Below are 15,439 nucleotides of genomic sequence, written 5' to 3'. Positions count from 1 at the left end.
GATGGATGTGACTGGTTAGATTCTTTCTCAGAGCAGGCCATGGAAATGTAAGAAACTCTCCTTGTCACTTGGAGGTTGTGCTAAGGGGCTTCCAGAGGACCCCTCCGGAGGCTCAGCTTTAATTAGATTAATTAAATTAATCAGATCCCCCCCTTAGTCTTCTCTTCTCCAGGCTGAACAGCCCCAGCTCACTCAGCCTTTCCTCACAGGGGAGATGCTCCAGGCCCTTCATCATCCCTGTAGCCCCTCTGGACTCTCTCCAGGAGATCCCTGTCTTTTTTATCCCAGGGAGCCCAGAACTGGACACAACACTCCAGGTGGGGCCTGACCAGGGCAGAGCAGAGGGGGAGGATCCCCTCCTGTGACCTGCTGCCCACACTCCTCTTGATGGCCCCCAGGATCCCATTGTCTCTCTCAGCCCCCAGGGCACACTGCTGGCTCATGGCATCCTGTCACCCACCAGCACCCCCAGGTCCTTCTCCACAGAGCTCCTCTCCAGCAGGTCACCCCCAGCCTGTACTGATACAGACAGTCCCCACACATCTGGTGCTGTGATAAAGAATGTCTAACACTGCATCCGTGTTAGGAGGTTTATTCCAGGTTTCTGGTAACAGGCTACAGGAAAGAGAGGGAGGGAGGCCCTATAAAATACAGACCAGGGGCCAAAGACAGAGGACACAGAACCATGATGGGCTGTAAGATGCAAATGGAGGGATTGTAAAAAGCAGGAACTGAGAACAATACAGAGAAAGATGAGGAAAGGCAAACTAGTGACTGGTCACAGGATGGAACTAAGCAGAGGATGGGGAAAAACTAAAATGAAACAAAATACCCCACCCTGCAGCAGCCTACAGGGCAGTGCGGGAAGAGTGGAAGACTCGGGGCAGGGAAAGGCACCCCAAAGACCCCACTGCCATGGGGAAGCCACAATCCAGCAGGACTCGGAGACAGCCAGACAGTGCTGCACACACCTCCGCACCGCTCCCCCGGCCCGGCCCCTTCCTCTCCCTCCCGCCAGGCCTACGCAGTGCCCCCAGCTCGTGCTCCCCAGCACCCTCGCCCCCCGCCCTGCAGCCCAGCCCAGCCCCCTCCCCTCACCTCCAGCATGGGGGGACAAGGTGGCCCCCGCTCCCTTCCGGGCACACAGCAGCGGGCAGGGGAGCTTCGTGGCCTCCCCGGCGCTCAGCTCTGGGTGATCTCGACACTCATAGAATCATAGCATGGTCTGGGTTGGAAGGGACCCCAAGGATCACAGAGCTCCAACCCCCCTGCCACAGGCAGGGACACCAACCTCCAGGCCTGGAGCTACACAGGGTTGCCCAGGGCCCCATCCAACCTGGCCTTGAACACCCCCAGGGACGGGGAATCCACCCCCTCTCTGGGCAGCCTGTTCCAGCCCCTCACCACTCTTTCTGTAAAAAACTTCCCCCTAATATCTAATCTAAACCTTCCCTCCTTCAGCTTCACTCCATCCCCCTTGTCCTGCCAGTATCTGCTCTTTTAAAAAGTCGAATCCCCTCCTGCCTATAAGCTCCCTTCAGGGAATGGAAGGCTGCAATGAGGTCCCCTCACAGCCTTCTCTTCTCCAGGCTGAACCAGCCCAGCTCCCTCAGCCTCTCTTTGTAGGGCAGGTGCTCCAGCCCTCTGAGCATCCTTGTGGCTCCTCTGACCCCTCTCCACCAGTCCCACATCCTTCTTGTATTGGGGGCCCCAGCTCTGGACACAGGACTCCAGCTGGGGCCTCCCCAGGGCAGAGTAGAGGGACAATCCCCTCCCTGTTTCTGCTGCCACCCCTCTGCTGATGGAGCCCAGGATACCATTGGCCCTACGAGCTGCAAGAGCCACTGCTGGCTCATGTCAAGCTTCTCATCCACCACAATCCCCAAGTCCTTCTCAGCAGGGCTACTCTCAATAAGCTCTTCTGGGATTCCTCCAGCCCAAGTTCAACACCTGACACTTGCCAGTGTTGAACCTCATTAGGCTCCCCCGGGCCCATCTTTCCAGCCTGTCACTCACCCGCAGTCGGTAAGGGGCTGGACCTCACCGTTCTCCCGCCTCCGCTACCGGGAGCGGGACGCGCCCCAGCCGCCGGCGCTCGGCCGCCCTCCCGCCCATCCAGCCCGGCGCTGCCCCTGCCGCTACGCAACCGCTCGCTCGGACGTCACCGCGCCGCGCCGCGGAGAAGGCCCCGCCGCCGCCATGGTGCAGATGGGTGAGTGCCCGCGGGCGCGGAGCGCTGGGTCCCTGCACCGCCCGGCTCGGCTCGGCTGGGCTCCTGACCGCCTCGCTGTCTCTTCGCAGGTAGCCGCCTCCTGAAGGGCTACCGGGGCGGGCACGTCGTGATCCGCTTCGCCCTCGGAGGCTGCACCAACCGGCCGTTCTACCGCATCGTGGCGGCGCACAGCAGGCGCGCCCGCGACGGGAAGTACCTGGAGCAGCTCGGCTGCCTCGACCCGCTGCCCAACGCGCACGGCGAGAGGGTGGCGGGGCTCAACCTGGAACGGCTGCGCCACTGGCTGGGCTGCGGCGCGCAGCTCTCCCGGCCCGCCGAAAAGCTCCTGGGTAAGCCCGGGGTGGATGTCCCGGGGGGGGGGGGGGGCCGAGGCGGGAGGGGGGGGTGCTCCGGGGCGGCTCACGGGTGATCTGTCCTTGCAGGTCTGGCTGGGTTCTTGCCGCTCCACCCCATGACGGTTACCGGCGCCGAGAGACTGCGACAGCGACGAGCACAGGAGGCCGTGGCGGCCCCCCCCGCGGACGCTTCGCCCGGCGACGCGCCCTGAACAAGGCCCCGGCTGCGGGGGTGCTGGGGGGACCGGGACGGCGACCGGGACCGGGACGGTCCGGCCCACTCCGCCCCGAGCACGCATCCCACCCCCTCCGCGCGTCTGACCGCATTAAAGTGTCGTTTGCGCCCTCTACACGCTATGCGAGCGCGTCTCTGTCCCGACGCGTGGTGCTGCTACTCGACCGAGGGAGTAGTGCAGCCGCTCTGAGAGGGGTCTCTCTACTGTAATGCAGGTGGGGCAGCATTCCAGGAGCCACACGTGCCTCTTCCACATGGCACGGCCTTGGCTCTGGTGTATTGCTTTCTGCCAGCTTCCTTTCACTTGCTGCATTCCATCAAGCATTTTGACTCCTTGTCCAGATTTACCTTAACGAGATGGTCCAAGAGAGGCCACACATAGGCAAAGGCAAAGGACACAGCAGCTGTGGGTCTTTTTAGTTTCTCTGGAGATGTTTTGGGTCTATTTGTTTAGAAATTATTAAATAAAAGATCCCACTCTGGTCCATAAGGCAGTAAAGCCCTCGCTGCCCTGTCCTTTGAAATTCCAAAGTGCCACAGAGGTGCTCTGTAACATAAATGACTATCAGCATCAGATGCTACTGTCTCAAGATAGGGTAGTTCAGACTGGGTGTTGTGCTTTCAGCTCTACTCAGTAATTCTCTTGCCCTGCCTGTCACCCCGAGTCCCCTGCCCAGGCATCTGCTACACCAAGAAACAAGGTGCAGCTGATGGGAGGGGACATAAAACGGTAACCAAACTCCTACCCCAAGTCCCTCCTCGTTACCTGTGGAAGGGGTGGGTCCACATCCTCTCATGGACCTAAAAAATGACTTTTTCAGGGTTCCTAAAACTGTGCATGGATCAGAAGTCTGTGCAGCAACACGCAGCCTCTGGGCCGTGGTAACCCCCTCCTGCCAAAGTAGCAATGGATTTTTCTGCATAGACAGGGAGTACCACACACCAGTACAGGACAGGCAGCATACACCAAAAGTCCTCTCGTGCATTCCATGTATCTCCCTTTTCTGCACAGGATACATGATACAGAGAGAGTGGCTGCTGGGGCTTTTAATGCAAAGAGCTCGTATGGCACACAACACCGTCCTCCCAGAAGCTTCAAACCTGCTGGGAGAGGGCACAGATTCCAGTACTAGGAGAACAAAGTATTCTGCTAAAAGGTCTCTGCTCTGTCCTGGCACTGCTGCCCTATGGCTTTTGATGTTGTCTTGAGTGTTGCAGCCTGAGATTTGCCTTCCCTCCCACTGACGCTGCTACAGAAGCAAAGGCCTTGGGCAGAGGAACAGCAAAGAAAGGTGCAGCAGCCGTGTCCTTAGTGAGCATCTATTATGTCCAGAGGTAGGGAAGTGTCAATTTAGATAAGTTAAACAAATGCCAGAATTCTCAAGATGTTTATGTACTTAATGCAATCCGCTGGGTATTGGTACAGCAATGGCATTTAAAAGTATCTTGCTAAGGCCATCTTCCCATCTGAGGGAGGGAGAACATTAAGAAAGCCACCTTTTACCCCAGAAAACCCTCTTTTTTTTAATAAAGTGCATCTCTTACAGAGTACAAGATGACTACTCATTCCTAGTTAGTAGAAAACAAATTGTCTAGACAACAGTTTTTAAATAGTTCCCAATATAGCTTTTCTTTTTTTATATATACAGTCATGCAATTTTATTCTATGTGATTCTTAAAAAAACTTATCTTCACTCAAACAGAACAGAACTTCCCAAAATCACTTGGTTGCCTTTTTTGAGAGGAACAGCGGAGGTTGAGTGAACCGCAGACACACGCTGGAGTGGTTACAGCCAGTTTAATTGGTATCCCTTTTGCAAATCAATTAGGTGTCTTTTCTGTCCCTCTCCTCATTTTCCCCACTTCTGCACATGCTCTATAAATACATTTGTAAAGGTCCACAAATAATTGCCATTGGACCATCTTTAACGATAAAGGCACCTTTAGGCACCGCCAGAGATCGAACTACAGCACGGCCCAAAACCAGGTTCCTGCCTAAAATGAAGTGTTTGACTTCTAAACAGCAGCTCGTGGATTTAGACAGAGTATTTGAAGCGTTTGGATTCCAAAATGCAAACACCACTTTGCAGCTCACAGTTCAACAGTGACCTCACAGGGTAATTCCTGTAACACACACAATGTATGGCAAAGGAAGATGACAAGCAAGTAAGCAACGCCCCTTTTTTAACCTGTTTCTGTGGACTGGGTGCTGGCAAGCTCTGGGTTTTTATCCAGACACCACCAGCATCACTCAGAGCCCCAAATTAACATAGACTGATGTTGTTTTAAGAGCACTGTGTATGTAAACACTACGTAAAAACGTATGGAAAGAAGGTCCATACCCTGTAAAATAGAAAACGTCACATATATCCCATTAGGCAGTGCATATGGGCATACCAATTGTTTTCTAAGTATATGAAGGTATTTTTTATTATGTACAGATGGAAGCAGAGACAAACATTACTGTCAAACACACTAATTCCATCAATACTACGAATGTTTTGAAGATCCTCACCTACAACAAAACGATCTGCAACTCCAGCTACCTAGAAAAGGAAAGCACTCGTGATCCATTTAGTGCAGTAACAATGCAAAACTTAAAGAGAAAACATTTTAAGAACCAGTACTGCAGCAGCTAGTGGGACCAGAAATCTAAAAATTGAAAAGAAAAAAGAGTTTAAAAGTTCAAGAACAAAAAGGATTTGAGGTTACACAGCAGACTGGTAAGAAAAGACAAATTCTCCAAAGTCTTTAGATTTTCAGAAATCACAAGTGCCAAGTGTTGTTTCTTGTGCTGTTTCATCCCAGTTTCATCAGCAGCTTTTGGGGGGCGGCTGTCTGGTAATCGAGGCCATGGCACATCACAGATACTCACACAGATCTGACACTAGGTAAGCCCAAACAAAGAAAGATGGAAAGACTCCTGGATCTGACAGTTCTTTACCACCCTGGACTCTGTAACCTCAGCAGCATACATCCATTGAAGTAAAAAACCCAAGAGGTGCTTACAAGTCACACGCTGCGCTTTCAGCACTGGAGCACAGTAAGCAGCAACAGCTACAGGTTACACAAGTTACTCCATCTTGGCATTGCCCATCAAGCATCTGGATAAACTCAGGGGAATGGCCAAGCACCACCATTTAAAAGGGTAAAACCCTTCTCCTGGACCTAAAGACCAGGTGACAAAAAAATAACCTCTACGGGGATGCCATGTACAGCACACATCAAACACCTGCATGCCCATCAGCCTCAGTAATCTCTGGCTGCCTAACCCAAACATGGAAGGAGGCTGACAGGAACCTTGCAAGTAGTTTCAACTTCATTTCTTGGTTTTCACCTTTGTTCTCAAGACATGAAGACTCCTGGGCTTAACTAGAACCTGTATGAGATCTCACGCATTTACCGCCTTCCAAAATGAGAATAAATTCAGAACTCTCCACATCAAATGAAACTCAAAGGTCCTTCACTAGTTTCCATGTGCTGTGGAAGATGCAACTCTAGCTAGCAAATCCCCATGCCGGTTTTAAAATGTCATGAGGTACAAATGTATAAACCCCAAGGATGATGTGCTGCAGGCTTTCAGACAAAAGACTTTTCTTCAGTTCTCAGCTGAGAGTAAGGTTCTACCCAAGGGAGGCTGATGGAAACAAAAGACCCCAAAGCTGTGTTACAGACAGATGCCCATCTTCCTGCTAAGTCATCGCACGCCCTCGAGGTCTCAGTTACAAGTCTTAGAGCAGATTAAGTCTTAACCTGCAGGTTGGCCCTGTCACTCCACAAGGCCTCATGAGAGGATGGGAAGAGTCACCTTTGCCCTTGGTGACCGAGGACTGGGCTGCTCTGGCTGGCTGTGAGATGGCACCTTCTGCCCAGGAAGCTGTAGGAGTGCCGGCGCCCCAGCACTCCCACAGCAGCAGCCCCTGCACATGCCAGGCCTGGGTACCAAATTTATGGGTCCCCTGCCTCAAGCCAGCTGCCACCACTCATCACCCTCCAGGGAGCAATGCTACTGCAGGGGCAGCTGGAGGGAACAGCCCCAGTAGCCACCAACGGCTTCCCTCTTGCCATAGCCCTGGGGGCACAGACAGGCCTTTGCCGACTCAGGAGAAGGACTAGAAGTGCCAGATTCCCCGTGGATGAGGGGAAAGCCAGGTAAAGCCAGAGCAGAAGCCACACATCCACTGCTGCCATCCAGGGGGCATGTGAGCCCACTGCCATAGGGAGGCCAAGGGCAACGAGGGCGACGCAATGAGGCAGCAGAGGCTGTAGCCGCTTCTCCCATTTATTCATTCTGCGCACGGGGCAAGAGCGGGCGCTGCTCCTCGTCGGGCGGCAGCTCCTCTGTAGGCGGCAGCTCGTAGGTGACACAGAGGGAGGAGTAGATACAGCCCAGGAAGGACACCAGGCTGGCAAAGTACATGGCACCGCTGGCACTGCCAACAGCCGCCGTCAGTGGCCCCATGGCCAGGGCCACGAGGATCTGTGCCAGAAAGTACTGGCAGCTCAGCAGGGAGATGTCAACACCCATCCCACGGCGCGTGCCCTCTGCCTGCGAGCCTACAAACTGTGGGGGACATGGCATAAGGGGGTGCTGTGGCAGCCCCTCTACCCTCCCCAGCCCAGGGCTTACCTCACGGCACTGGTAGTAGTCGCAGAGCAGGGAGTAAGGCAGCGTGCAGAGTGTGGCGAAGAGGATGCCGTAGGTAGCGCACAGTGACAGCACCACATAGACATTTCTGGAGAGGGTGGCCAGCCCTGTGCCCAGCCCAAAGGCCAAATACGCTACGAAGTAGAGCGTTCGTGTGCTGAACCGCTCCTCCAGCTTCTCCAGTGCAGCTGCAAGACAACGACACAGCATTTGGGGTGAACAGAGGCCCTCCCTGCCGCTAGCCAGTCAGTGGGACCGCTAGCCTTTGGACCCTGCAGCCCAGCTGTCAGGCAGTCACGTCTCAGCAGCAACCATTAACACCTTTGAGTAACCGGTGGTTCATGCGTGAATGCCAAGGACCCCTTCCAAATTCCACTGCCACAGTGCAACCCTGCTGCCTTACCTGTGTGGAGGGCATGACAGAGCCAAAGCCCAGCGGCTCCCCCCCACCCCATAAGGGTGAATGACACAGAAACAGTGCACGTGACAAGGTGCTGGGGTGGTGTGTGACACCAGGGCGCTCTGCTGGGAGCACACGGGCACTGACTGCTGCTCACTGGGACTGTGCCTATGGTGGCCACATGTGTTTCTGGGTTCAGCGTACACTGAAAGCAGCATTCGTGAAAGGAACTGTATGCTACCAGAGATGTTTTCACTGGATTGCTGACCTCATTTGAAGCCAGCACAGGCCAAGCTAACTATCAGGGATAAAACACTGAAAAACAGCACTCTGCTTCAGTGCCTGTGCCATGTGGCAGGCTGTGTGCAACAGGAATGCTGGACTACCTGTTTCAGAAACACCACCTAAGGAGCGGGTGCATCTTTCTCAAAGCAGTGGCAAGATGGCCATACTAGGTACCTGAATAGAAAGCAGCACTGAATGCATAGATGCACATTCCCCAGCAGCCCATGGTGACCCCAGCGTTGTACTTCTGATACTCATCTGAGTTGTGAGGTGCTTTTGGATTCCCCTGGAACACTACTTCTCCCATGAAGTCTGTATAGAAGAGTAACATCCCCTCAAACGAAAGCCATCCTGAAAGAGGCCAGAGGTAACCTATTAGGATTGCAGAGTATCCATTTCCCCTTGTAAATATACATGGATGCTATGTAGCTGCGTTACAAATCACAACCAAAGACAGGTGGCGTGACATGAGCATTATGTAGCATTCAGCCACACTTATCCAAGACTGCTGTTCCCCATGCATTATGCTACAATGTTTGTCAAAGCCATTCAGGATTTTAGGGACAAAGATTTATCCTTTGAATTCCTAAGTGGAATCCTAGAGGCTGATCAGAGGCCACGGAATACCGGTTTAGCAAGATGGAGAAACAGGTTACAGCAGTCTGAGCTGTCTGGGCTCTGACAGGACACAGTGCTGGGTTTCACAGAGCGATTCATCACATCCTCATGTCAGGTCCTTGTCATTCTCCCACAAAGAACCCAGGAGGAGTGCTTCTTCCTCTACAGCCGCAGCCTCTAGAGCGTCTCCAACACAGTTGAAAAATACTTGTGAACAAGCATGGGTGCCACCTGAGCTCATAATTCCCTTCACAGTCAGTGAGTAGTAACTACCTGTATTAACACTGTGTAGAGAGGCAAGGCAAGCCCTTCCTAACCATCCATCACACGCTGCTCTCAGTGCTCTTAAACTAAATGTTAGAAAGCACCTTACTGGTGAGTGCATACAGAACAAATCACGTCCTCTCTAGTCAGCAGCCAGTAACAGATATCATGTTTGAAAGCATTCACCCGAGGGAGACCACGGTGAAAGCCAGGTGGCGCTTTCTGAATACCTAGGAAGTGGTTGATGCAGAGGTTCCGAAGAGCCTTGGGCATCTGGCAGACGGTGGAACAAAGAAGTTTCACGGAGAGTGGCTGCTCAGAGGTCTCTCCTGATCCGTTCAGCTCGCTCTCATACTTCACGCCGTTCAGCAGAATATTAGCCACCTGCACCATAAGAAACTCCCAGGTCAACAAGCACGGGAAGAAAAACCCAAACAACCTTTTTGAGCAAGCCTATGCAGTATCACACAACTATCTAATTGCCTGTAAGTTAAATTCTGCTGCTGCTGCTGCAGCATGTTGCCTGGGAGATTAAGAACAGTGTTTAAGTGAAGCTGAAAATTCAGCCTCGGAAACGGTACCCTGCGCTTCTCTAGGGTATTCGGCAACCACATCCAGATGCTTGTGTAGGGAAGGCATAAATTCCATCATATTTAATAGAAGGTGTATCAATATTCAGGTGAATTTGGTTCCTCAAGTTTTAGAGAGGCTAAGGAAGAAGAGGCCAGTTTTAATCTCATAGCATTCTCCTTGCTTGCTAACCTCCACGCTCCACCTCCACATCCATGCTATGCAAAATCCTGGCCCTAACAAAGTCTGCTCTTGCAAACTGGGTCAAAAAGTACAGCAACAAACAAAACAAAACAAAACAAAGTAAACAAAACCCCACTCCCCGCATCCCACCCACCCTCACCCTTCCCACCCACCCTCCCCTCCCCCCCAAAAAAAGCAAACAAACCAAAAAGAAACAGAGGACAGTTTACCTCATCCCGGATCATAAAAAAATAGGCCAGCATACAGAGGTCTCAGACATTCCAAGTTATCACCAACAGTGGGAGGTGAGGCCAATGTCTTATCCCTGGGTAAGGGAAACCTCACCTCCCTGATGGAACCAGATGTAATGACTGCCATAAGGAGAAGCTCATGGGAGACTCCTATCCCTGGCCCTATCTTGCAGGTATTTCTGTGGAAAGGGAAGATACAGGCTCAATAAAAATGTGTCTTTTTCTGCTCTCACGTGGTAGCTGCCTGGGTGGTGAAGCAGGGCTTAAAAATGCCAACCTAACTTTCAGACCTGGCCCAGCGAGAGTGGAACACTCCCTTTCCTGCCACCTTAACAAAGGCAGTTGACAGACTGCCAGTTGTAATTTGCATCCTACACGATAATTTTACTGGTACAGTCAGAGCAGGTACGCTGCTCCCCTGACGACTTTCATGAGCAAACTCTCATGACAGGTCTTTAATGATCAGTTTGTGCACCACACATTTAAAACTACATGAAGAGATTAAATGAATGCTCAGGTTTAGTAGGTCTTATCGCTGATTTTCTACCCTTACCTGTTGGCTGAATGTTACATTTCTTCTCCTGCTATTTTCTGGACAGTGTCCCGTTACGACATCTGGAATGGCCAAGGTCTGAGGTCTTTTCAGGATCCCCGATGTCCGTGGCTTTATGGCATCCAGTGAGCCTATCCTTAGAGACTCGCCATCAGGTCCCGGTGTTATGCTGCTCTCCCTTTGCTCTGCAACTCCGTTTTCTCCTTGGTAATGGCCATCAGGCACCCGGGGAAAGCTGACACTGACAGGCTGCCTGGGCAAGCTAGCTGAAAATCCTAAGTAACTATTATGCCCCCCTGTAAAACAGTCTATAAGCACACTGTCAATATTTGAAGTCCCAAATGACGATGCAAACTCATTAATTCCTGTCAAGGAATTGTCTCTGCTGATAAAGCTGCCGTATTTTGGCGTGAGCGGGCTGAGGGGGGACACGGGACTGGTAAAACTGGCATATAAGTGAGCTGAGTTACGAGAAGAAAAGTTTCCATTCACACCCTCCTCAAAGAAAAGAGGTGGAGAAGGAGGGAGAGGAAGACTTGGACTCTTCATCACCTTTTTCTTCCCGCTAAAAGACCTTAAGGGTCTTTCTGGAATGCTAATCAGAGTCAGGATGGTAGCGATAGTCAGTATAACCGAGGTGAAGACATAGATGACACGAAGTTGCCCTCCCACAGCTTTTCCAAAACTGGTTTTATCCCAGTGTATTCCTCCAACAACATAACCAAAGCCACCTCCAAGACCTGGTAGAAAAACAGAGCTGAGATTATCCTCCCCAGCCAATCCTGGAAGTCAGCAACTGCACAGCATTGTTTGTGTAACTATTCGTGAGCAGCATCAGTTGTGTTACTTCTGTTTCACTACTTTACCCCTTTCCAATTCAAATGCAGTAATAAATCCCGTTGTCTGCAACACAAGGACAGTCTGGATGTAGGTACAAACAGGGTTCAGAACAGAAGAGAAGGTCAGGACTGTAAAAGCAGTAATTAAATGTGGCAGCTCTTTCTTTGCTGAGAACAAACCACTTTACCTTCGGCTATTTTGGTCTATAAAATAGAAACTCGAGGCAAAGCTCTGCAATCAGTCAGCTAATACTGTTTTCCTGAAAGCAAGTGTAAATCCATTTTCCTCTATCAGTTAGAGGAATGCAGAACTCACTGCATCCAGGACAGACCAAACCACTTCAGAAGCATAGCAAGCTCGTTACTCAGCAAGCTGTTGACAGCCTACAAAACTGCCCACAGCGTTACTACTGGCAGAGAGGAGTGTTCTGAGGGCACCTGATACCTCTCTCACTCCATTCACACAGTGCAAGCCTTACAACACTCTCCTTTCTTTCTTACAAAGGAGTTCCAGAGTGTGGAACAGTCTCCCAATGGAGAGGAAAAGTAGGCAAGGGCAATACAGCAAATGAGCAATTGAGGATGACAGCAATGAGGGATCATAGTGCCCAGCCTGTGCCTTCCCCTCCAACAGAGGAACTAAAATAAGGCACTTTCCACACCTGTGGAAAGCCTAGCCTCCTCCCTTGGAGGAGAATTTTATTTCCATAGGCATTATTAATGGTGCAAGGGACCTTCAGATCAACAATCCAGGACTGTGTTTTGTTCAACTTTTGGCCGTTACAAAAGCCTTTTGCAGTAAAGTGAACTTTGTCTCCAAAGCTACTCGGTACTACCTCTCCAAGTATTCAGTTATCATGCTGATACAGGCAAAGACCAGTGATACAGGCAAAGACCAGTGATTTAGGCTCTGCTTTCTCCCAACAGAGCCTGCTTACTTAGGGTTCCCATCACCCAGGAAGCACTGAGAAAGCATACCTGCTAACAAAGCATGGATGTTGAGGCCCCTGTCTTGATCCTCTGGGCTGCATACATCCATCATGTAGGCATGACTGGGATTGTCCGCTGAATCTGCGCTGAAGTCCATGAGGACGACACCACAGACCGTAAGAACTATCCCCCATTTGTGGTTATCAGCAGTGTCAGACAAGGCACTCCCTAGATCTTTGCCATTCAGCATAAGTGAGAGCCCAAGCAATGCTCCTGGGAATAAAACAAAATCAAAATCAATTGACTGCCTGTAAGCAAAACCCCTTGCATCCTGGCTTGTATCAAAACCAGTGTGGCCAGTAGGTCTGGGGAGGTGATTGTGCCCCTGTACTGGGCATTGGTGAGGCTGCACCTCAAGTGCTGTGTGCAGTTCTGGGCTCCTCACCATAAAAAGGACATTGAGGTCCTGGAGCGAGTCCAGAGAAGGGCAACCAGGCTGGGGAAGGGGCTGGAGGGCAAATCCTCTGAGGAGCAGCTGAGGGAGCTGGGGCTGTTCAGCCTGGAGAAGAGGAGGCTGAGGGGAGACCTTCTCCCCACCTACAACTACCTGAAGGGAGGTTGCAGAGAGGTGGGTGATGGTCTCTTCAGCCAGGGGACAGGAGATAGGACAAGGGGAAATGGCATGAAGCTGCCCCAGGGCAGGTTTAGATTGGATATTAGAAACGAACTGTTTTACTGAAAGAGTTGTCAGGGCTGGAACAGGCTGCCCAGGGAGGGGGTTGAGTCACCTTCCCTGGATGTGTTCAAAAAAAGGGTAGATGAGGTACTCAGGGATCTGGTTTAGCACAGGATGGGAATGGTTGGACTTGATGATCTTCAAAGGTCTCTTCCAACCTTGTGATTCTGTGATCCCTCCACAGCCTAAAAGCATTGTACTACCCGCACAGCCTCAGAGTAAGCACTACTGCTCTCACGGAGATCATTGCAGCTGAGGGAATGGGTGTGGCTTATAGGATACATGTAATCCTTTTGGGACATTCAAGCTTACAAATGTCTGGAGCTTTTTGGCCAAGGAAAAACATTCTTGGCCCTCAAAACATCATGTCTTCAGGCTGTTGACAAAAGAAGCTTTTATGTGTGGATCTCTAGCTGCCAAAGCATCACCTCGGTGACGCCTTCAGAGCCACCATGCCCAATGCTTCAGAGGCATTCTGTTAATCCTAGTGCTGCATGGGATGTCACAGCAGAGAGGTGTGCAATGTTTCTACTTCACAAGCATTATGCTTGTTGGTTCTAAAAGACTCACCTACTGCTAAGACCAGAATAAAAGGTCGTCTCCTCCCAAATCTTGACGTGCATCTGTCACTCCAGGCCCCCAGCAAAGGCTGCAGCAAGAACCCTAGAAAAGAGGATTCACTGTTAAGTAGCATTTTTCTATTAGCCTGTTTCACAGGGGAGTTAAAAAAGGTAACTTAAAGGGCAGTCAAAGGCAGGATACCACAGCACAGTGGCATCCCTAGTTGGTACTAGTCATGCAGGTGCACACACAGTGCGCTTCCTGCCATTTCCCAGGTTGGGGACCAATCAACTTAATGTGACACTGTTGTCTATCACAGCAGTTCACTCTGCTTCATTAATACAGCAGTGTTTGATATCTGGTACAGAGTAAGAATGCAACAGTTGTACCTTCTAATGGACTCCACTCTTTACCAGCTATTTCATTTGCCCTGTCTTAGATGGGAGATGCCCTGGGGAATTAGCTAAAGGGACAGTGGGAAGCAAACACGCAGGTTGGGAAGGTGCCTGTGTCAGTCAGGGCCAGCCTGTGAGTAGTGACCTATCTGCTCTCTTGTTCTGAAGCACATCCTAGCAGTACAAGAAAGGGCAGAGCAAAGGTTCTGAGCAGTGATAACCCATCCTATTCTTCTTCCCAAAGTAATGGATGTGCTCCCAGCCCTGCCTCTTTGCTAAGGCAAGCAATCCACTGCCTGTAACAGCAGTGGTCGATGGTCTTTTATCACTGGAACGCCTTGGCTGTTCCACAAAGTTAAATGGGAGAAGGCAACCCCACTCTGCTTTACTCACACACCCTTGGGAACTGTCTCTGCATGCTTTTTTTCACAGCCACATAAATAGGTATGTTGATCCTCTTTTGCTCACTTTTAATACAGGAAGCAGAAAGCAAGCAAAGCTTCCCTTTGCACAAGATGTGAGAGGTTGAGGAGCCATTAAAAGAACAGACCTTTTGATCACACCAGGCCCGTTTCGGGCAAGGCACGGCAAGAATTGTTCTCCATTACAGTTAGTGCTTCTTAACCTCAAGAGCACACAAGAATATACTTGTGAACAGCTGAGGTAGAAAAAACAAAGACATGCAACCCCTGTGCAGTGGAAGAAACAAAGAGGAAGAAATAGTGTAAAGAAAAGTTACCTAGTATAGGGCTGATGAACCACACCATTCCATACAGTTGGTCTGGAAGCCCCATCTGCAGCAACACAGGGGTAACATACGCTGTTTCCATGGCATAGCTGAACTCGAGCCCAAAGAGAACGCACCCATTGAACAAGAGTTCTAGGAAAGACCTCTGAGGCTGGAGATCCCCAAAGTCAATTAAGTCAATAGGGCACGGAGTGTTCGGTGGGGGTGGCGGTGAAGGGCGGATGCATTTTCTCCTCTTCGGGTGTCTCTTGAAGTTGTTGGCCCGATGACTGATGTGCCGCGCAACCGACCCGGCGTAGCCTGGCACTTGCGACCGCCAGATCTCCTGAGGAGCCGCAGCAGGCAAAAGCGTCGCATCGCTGCCAGACGCCGCTGCAGACGGTGGAATCATCACCGGTAGGTGTCTGGAAGACAAAACAGCTCAGGATGAAAAGGCTCGAGTAACAAGAACTCTGCTTGGTTTCACTTACCAAAGTTCAAGCCGTTTCTCGGCGTTTCACCGGGAACGGCACCTGTGTTGGTTACAACCTGTGCTCTCCCTCTCCTCTCACAATGCATACAGGTTCTAGGGGCACGTCTCCTCCACCTTTGCATAAATGAGAAGCTGGAGACCCTATCTCGGTTACCTGAGCCTCACCTGCTGTCACCAGGGATT

The 15,439-nt window shown here is 51.1% G+C and overlaps 2 protein-coding genes across 2 annotated transcripts; one reads left to right on the top strand and one right to left on the bottom strand.

Annotated features, from left to right (window-relative positions):
• Nucleotides 1-1,998: 1,998 nt before the first annotated feature.
• On the top strand, nucleotides 1,999-2,918 carry MRPS16 (mitochondrial ribosomal protein S16). Its single transcript, XM_084274524.1, has 3 exons — nucleotides 1,999-2,212; nucleotides 2,302-2,562; nucleotides 2,656-2,918. Exons 1-3 carry the CDS (start codon nucleotides 2,200-2,202, stop codon nucleotides 2,778-2,780), a joined length of 399 nt encoding a protein of 132 aa, XP_084130650.1. The 5' UTR covers nucleotides 1,999-2,199; the 3' UTR covers nucleotides 2,781-2,918.
• Nucleotides 2,919-7,071: 4,153 nt separating this feature from the next.
• On the bottom strand, nucleotides 7,072-15,175 carry SLC45A1 (solute carrier family 45 member 1; the record flags this gene model as incomplete). Its single annotated transcript, XM_084274661.1, has 8 exons — nucleotides 7,072-7,367; nucleotides 7,434-7,639; nucleotides 8,311-8,487; nucleotides 9,249-9,402; nucleotides 10,576-11,315; nucleotides 12,393-12,617; nucleotides 13,651-13,743; nucleotides 14,776-15,175. 8 exons carry the CDS (start codon nucleotides 15,173-15,175, stop codon nucleotides 7,086-7,088), a joined length of 2,277 nt encoding a protein of 758 aa, XP_084130787.1. The 3' UTR covers nucleotides 7,072-7,085.
• Nucleotides 15,176-15,439: the final 264 nt, after the last annotated feature.

This window comes from Gallinula chloropus (assembly GCF_964237585.1).
Source record: "Gallinula chloropus genome assembly, chromosome: 23".
Taxonomy (NCBI): Eukaryota; Metazoa; Chordata; class Aves; order Gruiformes; family Rallidae; genus Gallinula; species Gallinula chloropus.
The sequence above is the reverse complement of the archived record's forward strand: the minus strand, read 5'-3'. Positions and strand labels throughout refer to the sequence as shown.